Source organism: Prunus mume, linkage group LG4, assembly GCF_029339155.1.
Source record: "Prunus mume cultivar Tortuosa linkage group LG4, ASM2933915v1, whole genome shotgun sequence".
In the NCBI taxonomy this organism is placed as follows: domain Eukaryota; kingdom Viridiplantae; phylum Streptophyta; class Magnoliopsida; order Rosales; family Rosaceae; genus Prunus; species Prunus mume.
The window spans coordinates 19,290,937-19,316,566 of record NC_142701.1 but is presented as its reverse complement, the minus strand read 5'-3'; the positions used below and the strand labels follow the sequence as shown (position 1 = coordinate 19,316,566).

The window sequence follows — 25,630 nt, the reverse complement described above, 5'->3', positions numbered from 1 at the left end:
AAATAGAGGAGCTTTCCAATAATTAAGAATTTTAGATTGGGAAATTTGGTTAATGATTACCAGAACAAAGAAAAATTCTATATATGATATTGCAGACATAACATTTCCATATAGCACGTCTTTTTACGCGAATTTCCCATTTGACCAAATTAGCTGTACAAAAAGCAAAGCAAGAAGACGCTTGCTCCAAAAATCGTATCTTTATTATGCCATTGAGAGCTTCACTGTTGATCTGCAAATCCATTTTGCTCAGGGAGGAAGAAGATGAAGTTTGGAAAAGAGTTTGTGTCCCAAATGGTGCCAGAATGGCAAGAGGCTTACATGGACTACTACTCTCTCAAGCTTCTCTTGAAAGACATCTTGTGTTTTAGGCAGTGCAACAAAGTAACAACACCAATGGCATCAACTCCTGAAGGGTCATCGTTGAAGAGAAGGGTGTCTCTCTACAGAGCTTTTAGTGGGCTAACAAGCCGGCATCGAGGCTCTCCGAAGAAGAAAGAGGATGAAGAGATTCTTGTTAGTGAAGAAGGGCCAGAAGGGCAGTGGCAGACAATGTTTTTGATGTCCTCTGATGAAGGAGGAGACATTGAGGTTGTGTTTTTTAAGAGGCTTGATGAGGAGTTTAATAAAGTTAACAACTTTTACAAGAAGAAAGTTGGGGAAGTGGTGGATGAGGCAGAGGAGTTGAGCAGACAGATGGATGCTTTAATTGCTCTTAGGCTGAAGGTAGAGAATCCACTGGTGGAACTGGGAGGAACTGATGTGATACACAGGGGAAGCAATGGGGTTTCCTCGCAATCAACTGTTCATCCCACTAGTGGCAGAAGGCCAGGTATGAAGCAAAAAATATGAAACTTGTTGTATATTTTGTTTGTTTGTTTTCTCAGTGGAGTTCATGATTGGAACTCTTTTTTATTAATTTCATCTATTTATATTCTCATGGATATTTCAAATATTGGTTCTGAATGTGAAGGAGGGCCTCAGATGGATGTGATTCCAGAAGTTGAGATGAGCAATGAAGGAGAAATGGAAGATGAAGAGAGAGGAAGCAAAGAATCAAAAACCAGTGACCAGAAAGGCAATGGAAGCACGGTGGATATTAAGGGATTTGAACCAGCTTCACTAGAGATCCTGGATCATGTAAAGATCAATGTGACACCTGAATCTCCGGTATCAACAGTGAAAGGCATCCTCAAGAGTTCAAAACCAGACTTATCATTCAGCAAGAAAGAGTTGAGGAAAGCAGAAGGGCAAATGACAGAGGCTTTTAATGAGTTCTACCAAAAGCTTCGGCTTATAAAAAGTTACTGGTAACATGGCTGGCCTGACTACATTGCTAGAGCAAAAAGAAGTGTTTTCTTTCTTTACCTTTTTACAGTGTGAATGTATTGCTGATTATATTGCTAATGGATGTCACAGTTTCCTGAATCAATTGGCTTTTTCAAAGATCATGAAGAAATATGACAAGGTCCAATCACTTTGTTTCCAACTCATCAATTTGAACTTCTAGGTATTTGCTTTAAGTCATACTAACTGTGTTAGTGCAGATCTCTTCAAGGAATGCATCAAAGGCTTACTTGAATATGGTGGATAATTCTTATCTCGGAAGCTGTGATGAAGTAAGTTATATAGTTCATGAACTTATAGCCTACCATGAATCCAAATTCCAATCGATTCCTTGCCAAAAATTTTGCCTTATGATCCATCTTTTGCCTTCACAGGTTACTAGGATCATGGAAAGGGTGGAGGCTACCTTCATAAAGCACTTTACAAATGGAAATCGCAGAGAAGGAATGAAGACATTAAGACCAAAAGCCAGAAGGGAAAAGCATAGAAGTACATTTTTTTTGGGTAAGACTTGTGCTATCAGAAGCAAATATTATTTGTACTATTGAGATAATTAGTAAGTGGCATACATTGAAAAAAAAACTTTCGAAGTTTCCATATTATGGAAGACCTTAAACGAGATATCAATGAATCATTTAACTGTTCCGTACCTTCAGGGTTGTTCTCTGGGGTCTCAATTGCACTTGTAGTAGCCATCATTGTGCTTATACATGCAAGAAATATCCTTAGGAGTGAAGGGCGTGGTCAGTACATGGAAAACATATTTCCTCTATACAGGTGAGAGAGTGCTTAATAATTATCTCATATCTATTTTTGTGGAGAAATTTAAACCTGAGTTGCAATTCGTTTCATGATGTTCATTCATTTGCCCACTTAGTAAATGTGTTCAGCTCATTCAGATTAACTTTAATCTATTGTTATGGCGATGCAGTAGCATAATGGAGTTTATTTCATACATAAAATTTTGATTCACCTTTTTGCAGCTTGTTTGGATTCATGGTCCTACATATGCTCATGTTCTCAGCAAACATATACTATTGGAGGCGATACCGAGTAAATTATCCATTTATTTTTGGCTTCCAGCAAGGGGCAGAGCTGGGTTACAGACAGTTTTTCCTTCTCAGTTCAGGTCTTGCAATTCTCGCCTTAGCTGGTGTCCTCTCAAATTTGGATATGGAGATGGACCCAAGTACAAAAAGCTTCAGAGCTTTGACTGAATTAGTCCCTTTGGGCCTAGTCACTGTAAGAATTTAGACAATAATCAAACATGATGTATGAACCATTATAGTTTTTAAGTGAATTAGATTTTTGAACAAGATTGATATTACATTTGCAGGTTGTGCTTCTTATAATGTTTTGTCCTTTCAACATAATATATCGTTCCAGTCGATTTTTCCTCCTCCAATGTATATTCCATTGCCTTTGTGCTCCACTTTATAAGGTATCTAAAGTAAAATTTTCTTCCCATTGACATGCTATTCGACAATTCTGAAGTGCAAGACATTGAAAATTTGGTCTGTTTTTGTGGTAGGTTTCCCTCCCAGATTTTTTCTTGGCAGATCAGCTTACTAGCCAGGTACCAACACTTTGTTTAACATATTGTTACTTGTCTTGCTTATGATCGAGTAATGTTGTACAGTTTCATATAGTATGAAACTTCCTAATTAATATTGATATATTGATATTCTGGGATAGATACTCTGCTCATAAAAATCTTTGCATTCAGGTTCAAGCCTTCAGGAGTTTGGAATTCTATGTTTGCTATTATGGTTGGGGGGACTTCAAAAAAAGATCACACGACTGCCTTGACAGCCGTGTTTATAGATCTTTCTACTTCATTGTAGCAATTATTCCTTATTGGATCCGTTCCCTTCAGGTATTCCGCAGTTGAAACATTCTTTATGCAGCAATAACACAATCACAACCTATTTAGGCTTCTTAGTCCTTGAGCCATTGACATATATCAGGCACATGGAAGTATAGTTTTACCTGCTCTCTATTCTTGTAGTGCCTTCGACGCTTGATAGAAGAGAAAGATGGAATGCAAGGGTTAAATGGGCTGAAATACTTTTCAACAATTCTTGCAGTAGCCATGAGAACAAGTTTTGATCTGAAAAAGGGGATGACGTGGAAGATCCTTGCCATAACTAGTTCAGCTGTGGCAACAATTGTTAGTACATATTGGGATATAGTCATAGATTGGGGTCTTTTGCGCCGGAATTCTAGAAACCCTTGGCTTAGAGATAAACTCCTCATATCAAACAAAAGTGTTTATTTTATAGCCATGGTAAGATCATAAGATGAATTCTTCTCCCATCACTGCCTTCCCTTTTTTCCTTCTCATTTGACAGTACTTTTGAATAATGTGAACTGCAGGTGTTGAATGTTATACTGAGACTCGCTTGGATGCAGTCAGTATTAGGAATTAAAGAAGTGCCTTTCGTCCACAGAACAGCCTTAGTTGCAATAGTTGCCTGTTTAGAAATTATTCGTCGTGGCATTTGGAATTTCTTTCGGTATGTTAAACTTCTCTTCAATGTTCTAGCTGCCTAATAGCTGCACATCTATGTCATATGTGTTTCAACATTGTGTCCGAGGTGCTTGTGTGACTATGAAGAACAGAGTGATGTAAATTGTTAGATTGAATGTAGGTGACCTAACTTAGTTGACAGTTCAGAAATTATCTTAAAAAGCCAAGTTGGTAGGACAGTACTGGAGTGCCTATCTTCCCTCTAACTTAACAAGTAAGAAGTGAGAATAATTGGCACAAAAATCTGCCAAATTGAGAACAGGGAAGAAGAGAAATAACTAGGAACAGGTTAAGATAACAATGTTATATTATATTAATGCAATCATGATTTCAAATTATTGTTTTCAACTGATAAGGATTTGATGTTTTACTGAGCAGGTTGGAGAATGAGCACTTGAACAATGTGGGAAAGTTTCGGGCATTCAAGTCTGTACCCCTACCTTTCAACTATGACTGTGATGAGAGCAAGAGCAGATAAACCTGTATTCCATGGACAAAAGATGGCAGGAAAAGTGAAAGTTATAGCTTCTTTTCTTTTTTTTTGCAAAGTAAAAATTCAACAATAGGTAGAGGAATGAGCAGGGTTACGAATGTCATGAGAATCAGAGCAAACTTGTTGCTATTCATGACATATTAGTGTTCATGTGCTAGTTGTTCTCTTGATTTTTGTTTGAAAGAGAGAACAAAAGGAAAAAAATCGAAGAGTCATACTCAAGAATCTTGATGCCAAAGTGTTGAATACGACTAGAAGTAGAATCTACAACTGGAAGTTATTGAAATGGAAGTGAAATTACCCTATGTTGCTGGTTGATGTTTGTTCTATCAAGTGTTAAAAGTATTTTCTACTTTAACGAAAATGTGTGAAGCAGAGGGTTCAAATCAGCACAAATTTTCCTCTTATTCTTTTTCTCGTAGACAAGTCGTTTTGGGCCATAAAATGTGTGGATATAACGTAGAGGTTGCTATCCTGGGACCCTGTGAATGGAGTGAGCTCCTAGTGATTACTAGAATGGAGACCACCAAGTGGTCCAATGCCTTTCTTTTGTCTTCCGAGAAGAGGTGCATCGATAAATCAAACTGTCCTCTTTTGAGAGCAACTCATCCCGATGGCTGAAAATTCTAAAAAAGATTCTGAAATTAATTGAAAAGGACCCAAGTAGCAGTGACATACATATATTGTTACATCCCCATTCTCCAATCAAATGGCTTCATTGTCTTTGATTTCTGAGACAATTTGTCTCATTGGAGATTTCAAAAAATTATTGTCATTTCTACTCTGCTATGCTCCAATGGAGGCAATAATAAGTGGACCAAAAAGAAGACCATATTTAGCATGAACTTGCAGAACAGATCAACTTGTTCATCCACCTTCTCAAGTTTCAACTGATTTATGTAATAAGCAGAAGGAGGAAGGGTTCTATTGAAAGAATTAGTTAATTTGAAATGCATAGGAGGAAATTGATTTGCAAATTCCTCATAAAGGAAAAGTTGCGAAGGAAATTTTAAAACCCTTCAACATGAGCAACACAGTAACATGTTTTCTATAAACTATCGAGCAAGATAGATATTATATTGAGACTTTACAAGATCAACACACCCAACAATGAAATCCTCTAATAGGAAACGTTTCAAGCTAAAACTATGATAAGTTTCTCCTATGGCTATAAGATGTACTGAGTTTACAATTCAGAGCCTGTTTTCCAATTATTACGAGTGAAAAGATTAATGTACGATAGAAACCAATAAGATGAACACTACTATGTAGACGGGTCATCCTCTTGATCAGCCTCCTCTTCGCTGTGCAAGCTTGCTGCAGAATTTGAAGTAGAGTTCTCAGCTGTAACAGCACCAGTGCTCTCATCATCCTGGCTTCTATAGTGATTTGAAAGCGACCATGGATTGGAAGTGGAGCTTGCCCTCCGAAGGCCTCGAATAGCCCTCATTGCAGCAAGGGTTCCACGGTAAATATCCATGTTTGCCTCCTGGTTTGAAGGTGTCTCAGATGCAATATTTGCCGAATTATTGAATTCTGGGTTTGAACGACCTCTGTCTGGGGAAGTTTCATCTGGTGTGGGTGGGGTAGTTTCATCTGGTGGGGGTGGGGTAGCTTCAATGACTTCTGCTTCCAATGGGAAGAGGAGCTCCAGATTTGCCTCGCATTCACGGACTAGTCTTGTGAGAGGTTCAGTTATAAAGAAAGGCTGGCGAAGGGCAAGTTGCGTGAAAGGTAGACGCAACAATCCTCCAGTTCGTTTATCATACTTCTTTAGAATTTTGACGATCCCTATTGAAGCCACAAGACGGAACTGATTTTAGAATTATTCAACGAAGAAATAGAATGAAGAAATTCAGTGATGTTAACAGTTCCTGTACAATACAGGAGCTATAAGTTTTTAGAAGAACCATCTCCCCACGAATGGTGAGACAGCCCTTACCAGCACAAGTTAAACACAGAAAGGAAAAAAAGTAGCTGCTGTACCTACAAAATTCAACGAGCTATAATTTGTGAGAAGCACCATCTCCCCATGAATGGTGACAAAGTCCTTACGAATGTCCATCACTTCTTCACTGAATGAACTCTCTGATGTAAAAGCTCCACCCCTGCTGCTCTTTTCCTTAACTTGCTCGATTCTTCCTTTCAGCTCCTGTCATTATTGCAGTTTGTAGACGAAAACACACAAATGATAGTTGGTACTTGGTCCCTCGGTGTTCAAAATATGAAATTGCAACATGAAAACCATGCACATCACTCTACATTGACCCGTAAATGGCTCTCATCTTGAAGATTTTCCCACCAGACACTTAAGAAGAATACATCAATAGGATTCAACCTAATACATGCAGAAAACCATGAAAAACAAAATCAAAGGAAAATGCATAACTTCTCAAAATATTCTACAACTCTTTCCTGCTCTGTTACCATGAATCTATCTCAATAAATCGTTCCTGCCACAATCCTTTCAGGGGCAGATTGTTTCCTGCTGATCAGTTATCCTAAAAAAGTTCTAATTTGGATCGCCATGCTCCTAATAGTACAGCTTCTATCTATAATTCACTTAACAAAAAGAAAAGATCAAAACTTTTTGTTGTTGTTGGTAAATCCATCAACTACCTATGAAAATTAAACTCCATGTACGTCTATGCACATGCAATTTCAAGAAAACAAGGAAAAAGAGTAAACCATAAGAACCTGGAAACGAATGACGAAATCTTCCTCCGTATCAACATAGAAATCGTTCAACTTCTCAATCTCCTCATTGAGAATCCCAACGAACCAATCCTGTAGCCCAGCAAAAGGACGGAAGCCGCGGCCACCATCACCAGCGGCCGCAGCGTCGGCATCTGACGGCTGTTGCCGAAAGTTGAGATGGGAAGGGAGAGAATCGACGGCAGCGATGGCGGTGGCGGCGGGTAAGCGCTTGAGGAGCTTCTTCAGAAGCTTGTAACAGAGGAACTTGTCTCTCCACTCTGGGAGGGTCTCCTCCAAGTGGGTCCTGAACTCTTTCCCAAACTTCATGGCTACAAGGAAGAGTAGTGCTTAGAGCTTCTGAATCTGTTTGATTGATTAGCTTAGCTCTCAGTCATCTGCATAATGATGTTTTATTTTCGATTGATATAAATAGAGAATCCAATAAGGAAGGGTTGGAATATTTGTGAAGTGGGAAAGGTCAATTGTCCTCTCATGCGCGTTCTTGTTGGTGTGGATTTTGGCTTTTTCTCTTTTCTTGATAACAATGGGCTTGGCATTTTCCTCCTCTCACCAAAATTGACAGGTAGAATATACCCGAGTTTTAGATTTTTCTTCTTGATTTTTATGTCGCTCATGTCGTTTCTAACTGTAATATTTCTTTCTTTGGTATAAAATCCAGTAACACTTGGTTGGTTTTCCAATGACATATTCGGAAAATCCTTGCGCATATTCACAGCATTCAGGCATATTCTTAGCATTCAGAATCTTAAGATGCGACTTGCATAGAAAAGGTTTCTGTATTCAATTGATAAATCCGTCCATGACGAATTTGAACCAAATGCAAAAGTGGATATGTTCGCATTTAGAATAGTTTAGATTATCGTTAGTATTAAAAATAAACAAACAAAAAGGAATTCAGGACCGTCCGAAAATAACATGGCTTTGTGATTTTATTACTATCCAAAGACCTGATGATCAATCAACCATGGTTCATATTATATTCGTTGCCCCAAACAGTTCTGCCATTCTAATACTCATTCAACTCAAATCATTCCAACACTAAAAACACAGCATCGTCAATATTGGAATGATGAGGAATTGGGAAGAGCAGTGGGAAAATAAAATTTTACAGAGTTTTGGCCCAAAATAGGATACTTAAACTAATGCTTCATTTTATAGCAACTGAAAACCAAGTATTCGCACTCCTTCAAATGATTTGGTTGGCTATGAGCTGGCCACAAATATATTTTGTTGCAGAACTTAAAAGACTCTCCACTTTCAAGGGAAAAACTTAGTTGTAACGGGATAACACTATTTTGCTATTCTCGGTCAATAATGCTATTCTACGTTGAAGCGTTATCACGCATGTTATACCTTTATTAGTCGGAAAATAGCAAAATAGTGATATCCCTATTTTATAGAAGTCTTTCTCCACTTTCAGAGGTGTCCCATTGACATGAACATCTCATTGCTTCAATTCTTGTCCGAGTTTTAGCTAAATTGCATGTTTACAGATGACATCCCAGTCCACCTTATCAGCTATCCTTAAAGACTCGTTCTGACTTGGATCGCCATGGTGCTAATAGAACAGCATCTTCCTACTATAAATCTCTTGACAAAAATAAAGATTGAAATTTTCTTGGTAACATCATAACATGCAAGCCAAATCCATCAACTGGAAAATAAAGAAAATAGAAAATGAGAGTATCCAATGAGAATGAACTGCTCAAAATTGTATTATCATCAAGCTTGGTTCACCCAAATGGATTGTTAACTTGTTACAGCATATGTGAATGTAAAGAGAAGGCTAGGTGCCCACATGAAATCGCGCACGAGCTTGACAAACTAATGGACTAATGCATAGTGTTAGGCTGGCTTTGGAAAATCCTAAGGCATCTTCACAGCATCCAACTGATAAATCCGTTAACAGGTCAACGTTGAACCAAGGTGACAAAATGGAATACGCTCAAATCTGACTCGCGAAAATTTGGGAATTTTATAACTCATATCCATTTGGTTCAAATTATATTCATTGCAAAACATTCCGTCGTTCTAAATTCTCATTAAACTGAAGCATTCTAAAACACTAAAAAACAAGGCCACCTTCGTCTATATTGGAATGATGAGGAAATTGAAAGAGCAGTCGAAAAATAAAATTAGACAAAGTTTTGGGTCCGCCCATCCCAGAAACTGGACCAGAAAATAGCAAATTGTGATCAAAACCAATTGAAGCACCAACACAACAATTGAGAAAGATAAACTAAACAGTAAACCGCATATTAGGTGGGCTTGCTCTATATGGTCTCCAGGGCCTGCAGTATGTCAGCCTTCAAATCTTCAAAGTCTTCGACTCCGAAGCTGAACCGGACCAAGTTATCCTTGATCCCGTACGTAATCCTCTCTGACTGGCTGAGATCCCTGTTTCAAAAGCATGAAAACACAGCATTCAGAAGAAATAAAGATAAAAATCATTCGGCTTTTTGCCATTGCTACATCTACTGCCACAACTTGAACTAATCATTATCAATATCGATGTATAAGATGGCCATGGGGTTGCATCAACAAATAAACCCTTAAGAGGAATTACTGTAAACATTAGCTTAAAGGATTTCCGTGTACTTTGGGTATGGGTATGAAATTAACTTTCCAGTAAAACCCTGAACTTGGCATCTTCACAAATCATCTAGAGTGAGGTTGGTATGATGATATAACAAGATCACAAATCTACCCAGTTTCTCAGACTCCATGGACAGACATTAATATTGTTACTTGGACAACTCAACCACATAGCATAAGAAATTTAACTTTTTACGCCACCATATGATATAGAATCAAAGGGGATACCAGTAAGACATTATGGCTGGCTGATCCACAATGCTCTCACAACCACCAAAGGATGGGGCAATATATGGGATTCTCAGTGCATCCACGAATTTAATGGTTGTCATCAAGTCTCCATCAATCTGCATAATTGAAAAATATATAGTATTAACCCAATGACCATAATGAAAGCACACCAGAAATGGATTGCACCAACAATGTTCACCTCAAAACTGACAACACCACCAAAACCGGTCATCTGCCTCTTGGCAAGCTGATGTTCAGGATGACTCGGCAAACCAGGATAATAGACATGCGCCACCTGCCAATGACATTTTTAATTACATCAGTTTTCAAATACAAAGCAGTTAATCCCAACAGAAACTTTTCGTACTATAACTTTTCCAACAACAATCACTCACTGATATTAGAAACGTTGGTTCTATTGAGTTTACCTCTCATTATTTAAAAATATTTCTAACACATATTACCTATTTACTGTTATGAAAAACTTACGAAATTTATACCTTAGGATGTGCCTCTAAAATTTTGGCCATCCTCGATGCTGTTGAATTCTGTTGCTGTACACGAAGATGCAATGTCTTCATGCCTCGAATGATCAGGTACGCAGCATTCTGTTAAGAGCACACAAAAAAATCTATTATTGTCACATATGCTCTCAATTCATGTCACGGCCTTCAATCATCTAAGGGATAAGTGAGCAATCTTCAATCATCTAAGCAATAAGTGGGCAAGAAATCATTTGTCCAAATACCCTAACCAGTGTCTACAAAAATAGGTTGCAACCACAAACTACTAATCTAATCAACAGGCCCTGCATTTTTTATGGAGAATACGAGTCACGAAAAACATATAAAACCCACAAGACTGCTTATTGAGCATGACTCACCGGGTTGAGAGCACCACCCAAAATATGATGCAAAGTACGAATTTCTGTAACCAGTTTCAAGGAACCACTGATGCAACCGGCAAGGACCTGAAATAGGATATGTATACTTGCTTAATGCTTCAATTTATAGTAAGCAACAAACTAAGAATTCACACTCCTTCAAAAGATTTGGTTGGATATGAGCTGACTTACATCATTGTGGCCACCAATATATTTTGTTGCAGAATGCACAACAAGATCAGCCCCAAGGGCAAGGACTTTCTGATTGAGAGGTGTGGCAAAAGTGCCATCTATACAGACCAAAGCCCCTTTTTTATGACAAAGTTCGGAAACCAACTTAATGTCAACACACCTGAGGAATGGATTAGTAGGAGACTCTGTGAAGAAAAGAGAAACCTACACCAAGTAAGTTCCACAAACAGTCAGGATCACCAATGATTTGCTAAGTTATAGTGAACTTCAAAAAAGCAAGGTAAACACTTTTTCTACTGACTTTGTGGTCATTCAATGCAGACTCCAGGGCTTTCACATCAGCAGGGTCAATGATCGTGGCCTGCTTAGAGGATGATAGGTATTAAGTATAAGCACTAACAAAAGCAATACCAGGAATTTGAAAACACCAATATCATATTACTCTAAATTGATGATAACAGTATGCTTTACCGTGATCCCCATTTTGGGAAGAATGGTCTCTATAAATATCCTAGTCTTCCTATAGCAATCTGTGGTGGTCACGATATGCCCACCAGCTGGAACCAATGCCATCAACATGACTGTGCTAGCACACATTCCAGATGCCAATATCATTGTCGACTCCGCTCCCTCAAGCGCACTGTATTATCACAACAACATTCAACATATAGATGCCAACCACAAACAAGTTTTGGATACAAACGAGGATGAAAGACATGCAAACCTGATCTTCTCCTCAACAACCACTGTCGTTGGATTTCCATAGCGCCCATATTCAAAACTTGTTGCACGTTTCTCCTGCAACAAGGTAAATGATAATAAGCTAAAGCCACACAAAACATCAATCACCGACAACCCAATATATAAATATATATATATATATATAAAGTTGATTTTACTGTCTTATCTCTTTAAGTTTCGAAATTTGCAGGTTCGAGTGTGGTGCTGTCTGGTTTGGTGTAAAATTATGAAATAGTTCCACCCACTTATGCAGAAAATCGTAAGAAAATTTAATATATAATATGCGCAAAGCATGATTTGCATACCTTGAAATCAATGAGGTCAGCCGTTTTCTTAAAGAAGTAGGCAGAAGTATTAACCACTGGGGTTGTAATTGCATCAGTAACTATGCCGCGACCCAATCTTTCACCTTCACCAAAAAAAAAACCAAAAACCCCAACTGTAACTCACACGCTAATCTCCACATAATCAGCAACAAATGAGTTTCTTGAATGTAATATCAAGGCAAGCAGCCAAAAATATGTTTAAAAACCGAAAAAAATACATTAAAACTATAATAATGAAAACAAATTCTCGAAAATGCAAATAGACTAATATACCAGCATGAATCGCGAGGCTCCCATCGGAGCTCAAGAACGAGGCCTCCTTCAAATCAGGCAAGGCCTCCAACTGTACATCATTTTCAAACACCACCTCGTCACCACCGGCCGAAAGTTTGGCCGGATCGACTGGAATGGCGGCGGTAGCGGCGGCATCGACGGCAGTAGCCGACGGCGCCGCCGGAATGCCTGAGTTGGAGTTGTTGTTCGACCACGAAGCGGCGACGATCTGTGCGACACCGATGTTGCTGCAGTTCCTCCGGGCCTTGGTGCTGAGCTGGCGGACGAAGTTGGGAGGAAACCTAAGAATGAGAGAGGAGAGGCCGTGAAACGGCGCCGTGGCGTCGACCCGACCCGCGAGTCGTGGGCGGGGGCCGGGTTGGGAGGAGGTGAAAACCCTAGGAGGACAAGTGCAGACGGCCATGAGTGACAGTGGATCGGGTGGATCGGGTGGATCTCGGGTTTGGGAATCTCCTGGTCTCGAACGTCTCTCTTTCAATTGATGAGGTTAGCTTCTTCTGTTTGTCTCTGGGAGAAATGGAGGGTCAATTATTGACCCGTTTAAATACGCGCCTTTTCTTTCGTAATTTTTATGATTTTGAAGCCGAAAATTAACCAGCCTGGGTCCAGTTGGCTTAGTGGCCGACGTGGCAATCTGACCGGCAACATATTTTTGGTCAGAAAATACCAAATTTTCAGATCATATTTTACGCGGCATGCCATGCTATCATGAGACTCACTTTAGAACAACCCTTCGAATTTTTAAATCATGAATTTGATTACAATAAGATAGTGTTTCAGAAATTTAAATTTTCATAAAATTAACGAAGTATTATTATATCATTAGCAACATAGTTTCTAGTAATGAAGGCCATTGAATTGAGACGAAAAAAAGGAGAATTCGAACTTGAATATCCTCCATAAAAAAATAAAACGTATGTAAATGTTGGTCTAATTGCCTAGCTTCGTGGTGGCCAAGATATTTAATGATGATAGGTGATGACCGTGACACTTCGCTTCAATTAAATTATTGAAAGCATGTATGGTATGCGAAATGCAATTTAGATAATGTAGTAAATTGGTAAATGTGGCCCGCATGGTACAACTTAGTCGTTGGAACTTATGACAACGTTTGACAGGGGGTTAGTCTTCGGCAACCTAACTGACCGATTCGGCCTAACAAAGTCACACAAGTGGTAGCCCCATGGGCGACGCTCACGGTCTCGCATCAAAACAACAACCCAATGTGCTTCATCTTTTTTGTTTATAAATATGGCTCTTGCCCCAATGACCAGGGTAATAGTAATTTGGCATTATAATCCTTACTTTGTTTGATTACTTATTTCATTTTTAAACTAACTTAAGTTTTGGAGAATCTCATACCACACCGATGCCTAAGGTCTTGTTTTTGTTCTACTCCTCCTTTTAAATTTCTTCGTATGGCCCATGCGACCAAAGGCAGATCACTTCTAAGTTGGTTTCATTTTTGGACATCAACAAATAGTTACTCTTTTATATGTATATAATCCGACTAAAGAATATGGGTAACAAATGGGACTAGAATCCGAACAAGAAAAAACCAAGGAAAAGGTAGTGGAGAGTAACAATAATAGCCACACATACACAACCATGCCAAATTGTCAAATTGCGTGGGGGCTCAAGCTTGTAGTATAATAAATTGCGTGTTAAATGTTGCTTAGCCATCTAGGGTCCCTCTAGTTGATTTAGATTGAAGTATAAGCAAATGAATTAAATATCCATCACAAAACGACACCCGAAGAAGATATATTAGTAAACAAAACCTTGGAAGATTGTTCATGTGCCAAATAATTGAAAACATCTTGTAGCTAGCTACACTTCTATTCTACCAACCACCAGAAAAGAAAAAAAGAAAAAAGAGAACGGCATTGGCATGGGTGGGTGGGTAGACAATGGAATCTTATCTCGTACCCATTGGTCGGGTTGTCTTTTTATATTTTGTTTGAAGGTCTCGTCTCATGCATATGAAACAATAAATTATTAAGATGGTAGAAATTATTAGACAAGAAAATGATGGTTCTTTATAAACCCAAAGGCCCCCCTAGTTATATATATATATAATTGTATATATTCTGTGCATGCTGCATGCATTGTCGTCTACATGCTCATTCAAGATTTGAAAGTAATGAGAGCTAATGAAGTATTATAATGGTGCACTATGAAATTTGATCATGATATAATGACGAAAAATTAAACAACCATGACGGGAACGAAGAAGAGAAAGCTCACCAAACGCCGGTGTTGTAGCTAGAGAGAGAGAGGTCTACTCGATGTGGCAGCGGCACTCTTCTCTTGTGAGGCTTCATTACAATTTGCAATGCACGATGATCAAGGGCAAGGGCACTTTTTATATAGAGAATAAGTCATTAGATGTCTCTAATGCATCTTCAAACTTACAAAGTTGGTACACCCAAAAAATAAGAAGGTAAACCCGAATTACACAAATCGGCCTCACAACTCGTGCAATGAATAAATAAAAACTCGCCAAGTGAAAAAGGATTTAATTCATTAAAATTTTAATTTATAGTTAATGTCATAATCGTTCTACCAACCATTTTACACTTTCAAACTTTCCCCTACTGATAAAGTACACTTTCAATATCTAGTTGAGAATCGAAGTTGGGCAGCACTTTCAAGTTGACAACCCAACGAACCCGTTGGCCATTCATGTTGGCCACCATTATGTCCAAATGGATTGTGCATTACCTTTATGTATAGCAGTGCACCTACTGATAAAGTACAGGCCTCCAACAATCAGATTTGTTTTTTAGGTCGAGTCAAGTTACTACAGTGATTGTGGCCCTCTTTTTTCCTCATGCTTAATACTCAGGATCGAAATCGTTTATTTCCTTCCATGTAACAAAAACAATAATTTGTTTTTTTTCCTATTATCGACCAATGACACCATATATGTCAAATGGGGGTCCACTTATTTACAACAATTATTTATCCCACAAATTTTGTGGCTTGAACTAAGGCTAACGAATTATTGTTACGATTTTAAATCTTCTATATTTTGTGATAAGGCCTTCTGCAACTCGTCGTGCTAAACCCAAAAAAATCTCAAAATTTGGCCCCATTTCATCTCTAACGCATGCATAGGGAGGGGGGGAATTTTAGGCAGACTGAAATCTTGGGCGCTATTTGGCCCAGCTTTCCAGTCCAGGCAGGAACTGCTGTGGGGCCCAACTCGCATCAAACCAAGCAGCCACGTGAAGACCCCAGCTACATGGACCACTTGTTGCCAACTTACCCATGCTGCTTGCGCCACTTGTCAAGCCCTGAACAATTATATGTTTCAATCCAATGGCTGCATTAAGTTGCTGTGTCAATTTTGTTTCTGTTTTTTTTTTCATTCTACATATACATCAATACAAATTTATAAATAAACCTAATCCTAGACATGTATTTATAAAAAAACTCAAGCACTATTTAAACATAGAAACACACCCAAAATCAACAATTGTATTTTTTGTTGTTGTTTATAAATGAGTTTTGAGTGTGTGTAATGATGAGTTTTAGGTGTGTTTATAAAGTGTTTTGGGTGTTGATTTTTTTATAATTTCAACCCCCATTTTTGAGTGTTTTAGTGAAACTCCCAATGGCCAGCATATTTTTAAGCAATCTCAATGGGAAAAATTCACATCCAATGGCTGAAATTTAAATCTAACGACAAAAGTAATTTTTATAATTATTCTAAATCAAATTCAACCCAAAATAATTTTGTGATTATCATTTATCTTAATTGTAATTATGATTTATCTTAATATGTTTTGATTTTTAAGTGAAATTATATTATGTTTTGGATTTTGAATTTTTTTAGGTTAAAATGTTCATAAAATTAAATCATGAATGTTGAAATAAAAATAATGTGAAGAAAAATTAACCCCAAAAAAAAAAATAAAGGTTAATCATTTTTAAACAATTTAATTAAGTTATGGACTCAAATTATGAATAGGCATGGTTGGAGGAAAAAACAATTTGAGTCCGGGCAATACATGAATAGTTGTATTTGTAATGGGAGAAATTTGGATTTAGCCCAATTTGGGTTGGAGATGGCCTAAGATAAACTTATTTATTCTCAGATTGGAAAATCTTTGTTTTGGACAATAGCTCATATACGTGCAAACGATTGTAATATATTGATGTATGCAAATCCTAACCGTCAAATTCGCTCACATCAACGGTTGAATATATCAGCACACACGTAAACGATTGTTGGGTTTTTCTGTAATGAAGGGTAATAGTGAGGGGGTTCAATCCAACAAACCAATAATTACTCTGGACTTGATCGGTTAGCTATTAACAACTCCCTATTAGCATACTGGAAGCCCAATTTGTGGCCCATAATTATTCGAGTTACCCACCCACTTAGTGAAAGGCCCAAATCTGTAATTAATTAGCATCTCTAGTTGACCCACGATATTTCCGCTACAACGAAAATTCATTCCTAACCATCCGATTCCGCCGCTTCTCTCGCCGACCGTTGGATAACGCGGTTTCTTTCCCAAAAGCAAAAAGAAAAGAAAAAAAAGATTAGAAAGGGTTTTGTTTCTCATGCAATGCCCTAATTTCAGAAACCTGTATAAATAAACCAACGGTCTTCTTCCATCCTATGCTCTGTTGGCGGCTGAAATTAGGGTTGTCAACTGCTCAAAAATTCTAACTTCAAAGGTATTCTATCATCATCCTGTTACTTACAATATTTATTGAATTTACAGAGTAATTGTTTGATTCTGATTTGATTGTGGCCCCAAAATTTTCATCTGAAGTGAAAAAATTTGTACCCCTATTCAATTAGTGACATTGAACACTTCTCTAGATTTAAAGAATAGTTTCAATTTATGGATCAGAAAATTGATTTCAGTTTTGTCTGGATGAAGAGGCCCTATTCAAAGGGATGACCTAATGTGGTTGCCCCTCTTCTGTGAACTAGTATTAGGTTTGATTGTTGCACTTTTACCCAGGCTCCATGACCATAGCATTATTGGTTGCCTTATGTATGAATGTGCAAAAATAGATGTTGGGAACCGCTTTGCAGCCTAAATTTCTAGTGTTTTGCTGCCAGTTTTACCCACACATGATTCAGTATTTCTGGTCTGTAGATATCCATTGATGTCAGTAGAAGAGAAAACTTACCCGCTTGAGTTTTTCGTCATAGAGGCCTGATTCCGGAGCAATGGCTTAGATGTAGTTGTCATTAGCAATCTAAGTCAGTAGCTAGTAGTTTCTTGATTTTGTGATCTAGCATTAGGTTTGATAATGCTCTAGACCAAGGCCCCATGACCATCAAATTATTGGGTGCCTATAGTCTCAAAGTGCAAAAATAGATATTGGGATTCACTTTGCAGCTTAAGCTTCTAGTGCTTCTGTTGCCATAAACCCCCACACATGGGTAATCCTTATTTATGTATTCCATTAATTTCACTGGAACCGAAAAATGATCCACTTGAGATTTTCAACATGAAGAAGCTCAATTCCAAAGGGGTAGCCTTGATGTAGTTGATGCTCGCAATCTAACTCGGTACTCAGTAGCTAGTACTTTGCAGTAGTTCCTCAATCAATCATGCCAACTAGCATTAAGTTTGATTGTTGCTCTATTACCTAGGCTCCATGACCATAAATTATTGGTTGCCTAATTTGAATGAGCAAAGATAGAAGTTGGGATCCGCTTTGCAGCTTAAACTTATAATGTTTCTGCTGCCAGTAATGCCCTCACATGCTTCAGTAATGTTTGTGTTTAGTAGGCTCTGCAATCATTTGAAGTGAGGAAATATTAGATAGATTCAAGAATAGTTCAAATGAAGCTGAAGAGAAAATCCCAGTGTCATCTTTGATTGCTTTGTTGTTTAAAAATGTGGAGCTTATATTGGAATGAAACTAATGAATCCTTTTGCCGTGAGAGTAGTACAATTTAATTAATAAAGCTGATCTTTTAGAAAGTTGTGAGATTACTTCTGTCATTCCAAGAAACACTTGGTTCCTAAAAATTGTTGACGATCAAGTCTTACCTTTATATGTATATTTTTTCTGTATAAGTTTGCAGGGTTCTGCAGTGCATGCATCTGAACTTGTCCTCTGGTATTAATATCGGGTTGTCAAAGCAGGGTTCTTACAAATGCCGTGAGGAGCTGTCGCATTCAGGAAGCCGAGCACCTCATTCTCATTGTGAAGAAATCAAATCAAAGAGAGCACTGGTTTTGTTCACAACTTTGGGATTTTAGGGGTCATTCACAGGAAATTGGTTGCGTATAATTTTTTATTATATTGTAATTTTGCTCGTACTCAGCTGAGTTGTTTTGACTCTATTAGTGATGGATATGAAATGGAAGTGTTTTATTCTAAACTTGTCAATATTTTCTCTTTTTCCCAACGTTAGCAACTTAGCAGCTTCAAAAGTTTTATGTGGAGTTAGAAACATGGCAATACCACTCTGAATTTTGTTTACCACTTGTTGCTCTCTTCTTTCTTAGCTTTCAAGGAACGCAATACTGGATGGAAAATTTGTTTCAACCTTGGTAACCCTTTTGGGCTAGTAGTATTATGAAAGTTGGGCTTTTTGGACAAAAGAACAGTATTTGGAATCCCCTGCTATTAATTAGTTGGTTGAATAAGTCCTTTTGGACATATGTCAGAACGCCATTGCTGCTGCCTTGCTGATAGGAGAACTCTATTGAAAAGTACAGGGGTCATGATGGACCCAGCTTCATTTACCAAACTTCAAAACCAGAACGTGATGATAGCCACAAATATACTTGAGCTCAATGCTTTTATGAGTAGAACAATTATTGGGTTCACTCTATTCTTGTACATTTACTCGTATCTGTAAACATAAGAGCACTGTGGACCATTATCATTTGTCAAAGTTCTCACTGAAGTTTCAGGGATCTTTGAGTTGTTTGTTGGTATGCAATGAAAATTAGAAGGTGATTTCATTTCATTTTCATATTTTAAAAATTAAGCGATAGTATATTTTTGATAGGCAAACAAAGTACAAAGTAATAACAATGTGCTGAATATGAGTAAACCTCTCCAGTGATCAAATATGACAACATATTGAATTGTTCCAGAAGAGAATCACTCAGAAAATTTCAATTTAACTTTTTGATTTGATTTTCAACCGATTGGGGGCAGGCATTTATGGCATTGAATTGGTGTGAAGTTTGAAAGCAGTACAAACAAAGAGATGGGACTTTTTTGCAGTAAAGAAGTCGTATAATTGTGTGAGAAAGGAAGTATTTTTCAGTTTACAGTTGATGCAAACCACATGCTCAAAATACAGACAGGGGCTGCTCCGCTCTCATTTAAGACGCACGGTTGGTTGCAGTCGAGGCGATTAAAGACCCATGTGAATTGCCAAGTGCACTACACACAGAAATAAATGTTCATGTGCAAAAATCTATAGCAAAATTAGAAATAGAAATTTCACAGAAACAGAATGAAGGATATGTCTCTGCTTGCTGATATCTAAAAGTGTGGCCCAAAATTCACCATTGCTTGCTCCTCTCCTTCCACACTGATCCACAGCTTTGAAGTTTCAACACAGCCTGGCTCTTCCTCATCCTTTGAATTAATGGGAAAGTAACAGTTGATTTCTAATTTTCTTCATGTACCCTAAACGACATTACTATGGCATGCGGCTATGTGGACTTTTGAGCCACATATAATAATAATATTGTGCTTTACTTCATTCACCATCAAATTATTGATCACATATCTTTTATTTATTTACATTAAAAACCTATTTTTATGAGCCGATCAATAATTAATGTGATCAATAAATATGATATGCAGTAATCATTTAGAGAAGTAGTTTGACAGGGGAGTGGGGAAATGGCAATAGGTCTTATTGAAGCTGTGAAATTCCACCGACAAAACAGAGCAGGATAGCTTCTTTTTTTTAATGGAGTTAATTGGGTTTGTAAAGGAAAAAGGATTTGTATTGGTGATGTTAAATGCCAAGTGTTTAAATGCATGGCTTGAGAGATCTCCTATGTAGGTGAAACTGAGTGGAAAAACAGAGTGGCATTTAAATGAAGCTACCCTTTTCTGCTCCACAGTCTGTCAAATCAAGTCTTTACTCTCAACTATCACTGGGTCAATTTGGAAGTAATTTAGCATTGTTGCTTGTTGACCTTTCAATTCAATCTTACTTTATAAAGTTCAATTAAAGTGGTGTTATTTTCTAATCTTATCTTAAAACCCAACTTAACCCTCATAAATATGTATGATTGTTTTCTCATGTGTGTCTCATAAATACTAGTCATCATAGAAGAATATATGTTAATTAATATTTATTTTCTTTGATTTATTTGATCAAATATAAAGTGGTGTAGTGAATTCCATCATGTCATCATCTTTTTCATGATTTGTCTCACCAACTACACTAGTAGAGTATGATATTTTCTGCTTTCAAAACTGGACACGTTGAAGATGTATCAACCATTCATTTGATTAGCCAATGCCCCAACAGAGTTTTGAGTTTTAAAGCTCCATCAAATTGAACTTACCGCCATTTATTTTCTAAAGCTTAATTATGATGTCATCGATCTTTGATGTTTCAAGATATTAAGCATATACCAATTAGCTCTCAGAAAAGGACAATAAAAAGGAAATGATTATGCAGAAAGAAAGCAACCAGTTGAAGTGCATGTTTTAAAATAAGCATCAGCAAGGCTTGTAGAATTAATGAAATTAGCAGACCTTAAATGCCTACAAGTGACATTACACCAACGAACCAAACACATGCAATCAACCATCGGGACACTGAGAAATCCCCCTCTCCTGTAGTTTAGACTATCGCTTGTACTCATAAGTAAACAAAAAAAACAAAAACATTGGGACAGGGAGAGTGATCCATTCAGAAACTTCAGAGAAAGAAAAATGAAAAACAAGCATCACCAATCTTGCTGGAACTGTAATGCAGCAACATTTTCTTTTTATTTTTTATTTTTTACAATGAAGATACTTGAGGGATTCCAATAAGTAGGTATGAGGTTCAAGTCTTCTACCAAAATCCAGTTAGTTTTTCCTTTTTCAATTTGAACACTGATTTGTTATCCATCACAGCAGCAATAAATTTTTTTTAATGCCACCGCCAGGTTAGATGGAAGAGGAAGAGTAGGCCTGGGAAATTGACAAGAATGTAGGCTTTCTAGGTCAATATCTTTTATCTCTACAACTTACCCATTTTTGTAAATTAGTATCAAAACTGAGGTCCTCAAAATCTGGTTTTGATTTTGATTCTGTTTTCAGTTTCCATTTTCATTTTGGTGCATTGATGTTGTGATTGTAGAGAGTACATGCTAGTTGCCCTACTTGCCTTTAGCTTTCTTTTGCCATTATGAACTGTGTTTCCTGTTAGTCTGCAATGCATGCAAGTTACAACTAAGAAAAAGGAGATAGGAAAGGGGGAAAAACTATTTCTGAAAAGGAGAATTTGACATCAAACCAACAGCAATAAAGCCTATCATAAAAGATTCTTTTATTGGACATGCACATATATATAAATGTCCTGTGTAGTTCTTAAGTAGAAAAAAATATAAAGAAAATACAGAGAAGTTCTTCAGGTAAAAGTAAAAGCAAAAGCACTTAATCTCTCATTCACTTTACAACAATCAAAAGCCATCAGAATTCAGAATGAAACAAGTTGAAAGGGTGAAGTATTAACATTTGATGTGAGAGCTACAGCCAAAACTGTAATTATTTTCTTTCACAAGAATACAAAGCATGCATGCATGTCAAGCACATTTTATTACAATTTTTTTTGGGGGGGTACGACCTAGCCTATGAACATTGCAGACGCAACCAAAAACTGCTTTGCCAATAGCATTCATCCTCCAATATGTCACATCATCACGAATTTCGGACTTGTAATTCATTGACATGATTGGCAATTTGATCCTCAATCAGTTCTTCAAATCATCACTAACTCAAACTCTTTTGGTGCACTGCTGTGATTAGAACATTGGAGAGTCAGATGGAGAAGAATTCACCAAATTGAGAATACTATTCCAGTAATTCTTATTATCCTCATAGTAGTCACTACCGCTTCCACTTGCACTGCCACCGCCATTATCAGAGTCTCCGCGGCTGCCGCGCTCGCCATCTGACAAACTCTGTACTTCATCAGAGTTGTTAAGCAAAAGATCAGTGAACCCTTCTTGATCTGCCATGTCCACATTACTACTAACTCCTCCTCCTCCTCCATGATGATGATCATGAACCTCACCAGTCCATGCCCCTGCTTCCAGGGACATTGTGATGTGATCATGAAGCCCTGAAGTGAAAGACAAATGGGATTTCCAATCTTGATCATGATCACCTTCTTCTTTGGTCTCAGATGAACCTGAGGACCCCACAAGCTCAATCATAGGCTGCATAATTGGAGGCACCACAACTGCAGATGCTGATGCATTCACATTAATCTGCTCAGAAGAATTATAAGTGAGTGTAGAAGTTGGAGACTCAAGATCAACATTAGATGATTTTGACGCTGGCCATCCACCACCAACATTCCAACCTTTAAACACATCCAAAGACCTTGCAGTAGCAGAAGGCATAGGCACCATTGATGATGAAGACTCCATCTTGTTGCTTGGGCTGCTTGTGAGCTGATGGATTAATGAACTGTGGGAACGCAGCTTGGATTCCCTGACAAGCCGGGCTTCGGCTTCGAGGCGAGCGCTCTCCCATTGCGCCATGTGGCTGAGGTTGGAGGCGTTCTTGGACTGACCGTCGACGGTGGAGAGTAGGGCATCGTTCTTTGGCTTGTGCGTGACGGGGTCGATGCCCATTTTGGCTAGCCTTTTCTTAAGATGCGTGTTCCAGTAGTTCTTTATCTCGTTGTCTGTTCTCTTTGGCAAGTGAGTTGCTATGGCCGACCACCTGATCACCAAAGCCCAACACAACACGACAGAGCTGAGCATCAAAACTATGAAAACCCCAAGAGAAAAATCATAAACTACATCGATCCATCCATTTTACTAGCACCTTTTCATTTCATTAATATATATATTTGAAGAGAATTTCAAGAGGAGAGGACCCTTTTCATTTTAAATAATAGACTTGGATGTCAGAAGCAGTAAATGATACATGAAAAATGGTCGCAGAGGTCAAAACTTTTAATATATGATTAGGTTAGAGAGTGAGTGGTTGGTTGAAGTTGAAGGTACTTGCTTGCGAGGGCACCGCATTAATTCAAAGCATCTCATAATTCAACCAAATACTCAGGCAAAATATGGTTTTGCAGATCAAAAGCATCACAATTATTCAAAAGAAAGAAAGAAAGAAAGAAAGAGCTAGTTGAATTTTCTACTTAATTACAAAGAGTGAGAAGACAGCTTAATTAAGACTACTAATTAGTTGTACTTAGAAACAATGTGCATGATAACTTTTTAGATTAACACTAATTTTTACTTAAAACAACAAAATTAAGATAAATATACCTGTTCCCCAATAGGGCATGGAGTTGGATAATGGTTTGTTCTTCTTGCAAACTGAACTTTCCCCTCTTGATATCAGGTCTGAGATAGTTCGTCCATCTAAGCCTACAGCTCTTTCCACATCTCTGAAGCCCTACATACATAAACAATGAAATTAACATAAAAAACTTAAACTGCTTAATTATATAATAATATTATGTTTTACATGCAAAATATTATAACAATATACAGACGACTAATTAGGAGTTGTTAATGAGCAAATGGAAATGGAAATCACCAGCTTTTGTTGGGAGGGCACGCCAACTGCCATGGCCATGTTCTTCAATGTAAGCCAAGAGTTTCTGGTCTTCTTCTGGTGTCCATGGTCCTTTCTTCAAACCCACCTTGTCGCAGCAAGGTGACCTACCCATTTGAATTCTCAAGCAGCAAAGCAAAGCTTGTAGTTTCTGCTTCTTCTTTATATAGCTATAGCGGCCTAGCTTCGGCTAAGCACAAGAGAGAAAAGAAATCATATGGATGGAGAAAATTTAAGAGAGAGCGAGAAGGGGAGAAGGTGTCTTCAGTCTTTCCCTGAACTAATTTGTAAAACGAAGAAATGGGCAGGGAAGAAAGGTCAGCGACATAAATGGGATAAAGAAATAAATTTTGATCAGAGAGTATAATGCGGTACAACTCTCATGACAAAACTACCCTTAACCTTCTCTCTCTTCTCTCTCTCTCTCCTCTCCCCAATGGCATCTGTATTATGCCACGTTCTTTAATTTGCTTTATATTAATGGCGTTTAAGAATTATTGCTCTATATGATAATCTAATGGCCTAAACCCTGCAGTTTGCAGTAGACCCATATTCAGGAAGGTTTCAAATAAAATAGACAAGCTACCTAGACTAGACTGGCGTATTTTTTATATTTTTTGTTATGAACGAAGTTAAGGTTTCATCCTAAAACTAATTAGCAATGTGGAGAGTAACTCAACTTCTTGCTAGGTTTCTCAACTCTCTAATGTGGGACTCTTTACATTCACATTCTCACACTAAGGGAGTCGAAGCTCAAAAATAGAACTACATAAACAAACTTTTGAGTCTAGCAACCCCACTAAGTATTATCAATATATACATCCTCCGATGATTTTCCATTAAAAACATATTTACGCTAGATTTTAATGCTGATTCACTATGTCTACATGCATGCAGACTGCAGTGCAGTCGATTATTAATTGAAGCCATATATTTATTCAGAGATGAGATGAGAAACTTGGCTATAACTCCAACAACAAGATTACTGGCCGCCTCTAGCATGTAATTATTCTTGTACCCAAATACAACTATTGCTTCAGAATAATCTCCTTTCATCAAATCTGCTATGGGTTTCAACACGAAATTAGGTAAAATATTTAATAACTGGTCCACAGCACCTAGCTATCAATGGTCAGTTGGTATAGTTAGCAAAGAAATACTTTTCTACTCTCTCTCTCCTCTAAAAAAAAACTCCGTCAAAAAATCAAATTGCAGAGCCTTTTTTTTTTCTCTGCTGCTGAGAGAAGAACTAATCGAGCGAGCCTATATGTCATGAAAGTTTGTAAATTTGGGTAAGCTTAAGAGATTATAGCTCAAATTTGTCATTGTGTCACACTGAACTCAATATGCATATGTTGGTGTTGCCCTAGCTAGTTAGTGGTTAACCAGTTCAGTTAACCTACTTCATTTTTTTCATCTCAAACGGGGGTAAAATTGTCTTTTAATATGCTTCGGTAATGTGTCACTTCCAAATTCAATCCATATGTCCCACTCCCAAGTTCCAATATAAAAAGTGAACAAAA

The 25,630-nt window shown here is 37.7% G+C and overlaps 4 protein-coding genes and 1 long non-coding RNA gene across 6 annotated transcripts; 2 read left to right on the top strand and 3 right to left on the bottom strand.

Annotated features, from left to right (window-relative positions):
- Positions 1-29: 29 nt before the first annotated feature.
- On the top strand, positions 30-4,697 carry LOC103330037 (EXS (ERD1/XPR1/SYG1) family protein). 2 transcript variants are annotated; one of them, XM_008232576.2, is made up of 13 exons: positions 30-832; positions 974-1,310; positions 1,420-1,468; positions 1,548-1,619; positions 1,722-1,851; positions 2,004-2,124; positions 2,331-2,589; positions 2,684-2,788; positions 2,879-2,923; positions 3,074-3,223; positions 3,356-3,634; positions 3,724-3,863; positions 4,256-4,697. In XM_008232576.2, the coding sequence occupies exons 1-13, from the start codon at positions 265-267 to the stop codon at positions 4,353-4,355; spliced, it is 2,355 nt and encodes a 784-aa protein (XP_008230798.2). In that variant the 5' UTR covers positions 30-264; the 3' UTR covers positions 4,356-4,697. The 2 variants fall into 2 exon arrangements, with proteins under 2 accessions (XP_008230798.2, XP_008230797.2); XM_008232575.2 differs by having other exon boundaries at positions 1,548-1,851.
- A 698-nt stretch (positions 4,698-5,395) lies between these two features.
- On the bottom strand, positions 5,396-7,584 carry SPX4 (SPX domain-containing protein 4). Its single transcript, XM_008232767.2, has 3 exons — positions 7,068-7,584; positions 6,357-6,522; positions 5,396-6,161 (listed from the first exon to the last, which is right to left on the bottom strand). Exons 1-3 carry the CDS (start codon positions 7,392-7,394, stop codon positions 5,635-5,637), a joined length of 1,020 nt encoding a protein of 339 aa, XP_008230989.2. The 5' UTR covers positions 7,395-7,584; the 3' UTR covers positions 5,396-5,634.
- Positions 7,585-9,154: 1,570 nt separating this feature from the next.
- On the bottom strand, positions 9,155-13,285 carry MTO1 (Pyridoxal phosphate (PLP)-dependent transferases superfamily protein). Its single transcript, XM_008232574.3, has 11 exons — positions 12,330-13,285; positions 12,036-12,139; positions 11,714-11,787; positions 11,461-11,629; positions 11,291-11,350; positions 10,990-11,193; positions 10,798-10,884; positions 10,415-10,522; positions 10,114-10,209; positions 9,912-10,030; positions 9,155-9,485 (listed from the first exon to the last, which is right to left on the bottom strand). Exons 1-11 carry the CDS (start codon positions 12,751-12,753, stop codon positions 9,362-9,364), a joined length of 1,569 nt encoding a protein of 522 aa, XP_008230796.3. The 5' UTR covers positions 12,754-13,285; the 3' UTR covers positions 9,155-9,361.
- A 3,482-nt stretch (positions 13,286-16,767) lies between these two features.
- Positions 16,768-18,722, top strand: LOC148918082 (uncharacterized). The gene is made up of 2 exons (XR_016126028.1): positions 16,768-17,042; positions 18,408-18,722. It is a non-coding gene; the product is annotated as an uncharacterized LOC148918082 (long non-coding RNA).
- Positions 18,723-21,938: 3,216 nt separating this feature from the next.
- MYB16 (myb domain protein 16) lies at positions 21,939-24,439 on the bottom strand. The gene is made up of 3 exons (XM_008232573.3): positions 24,090-24,439; positions 23,816-23,945; positions 21,939-23,255 (listed from the first exon to the last, which is right to left on the bottom strand). The coding sequence occupies exons 1-3, from the start codon at positions 24,220-24,222 to the stop codon at positions 22,328-22,330; spliced, it is 1,191 nt and encodes a 396-aa protein (XP_008230795.1). The 5' UTR covers positions 24,223-24,439; the 3' UTR covers positions 21,939-22,327.
- Positions 24,440-25,630: the final 1,191 nt, after the last annotated feature.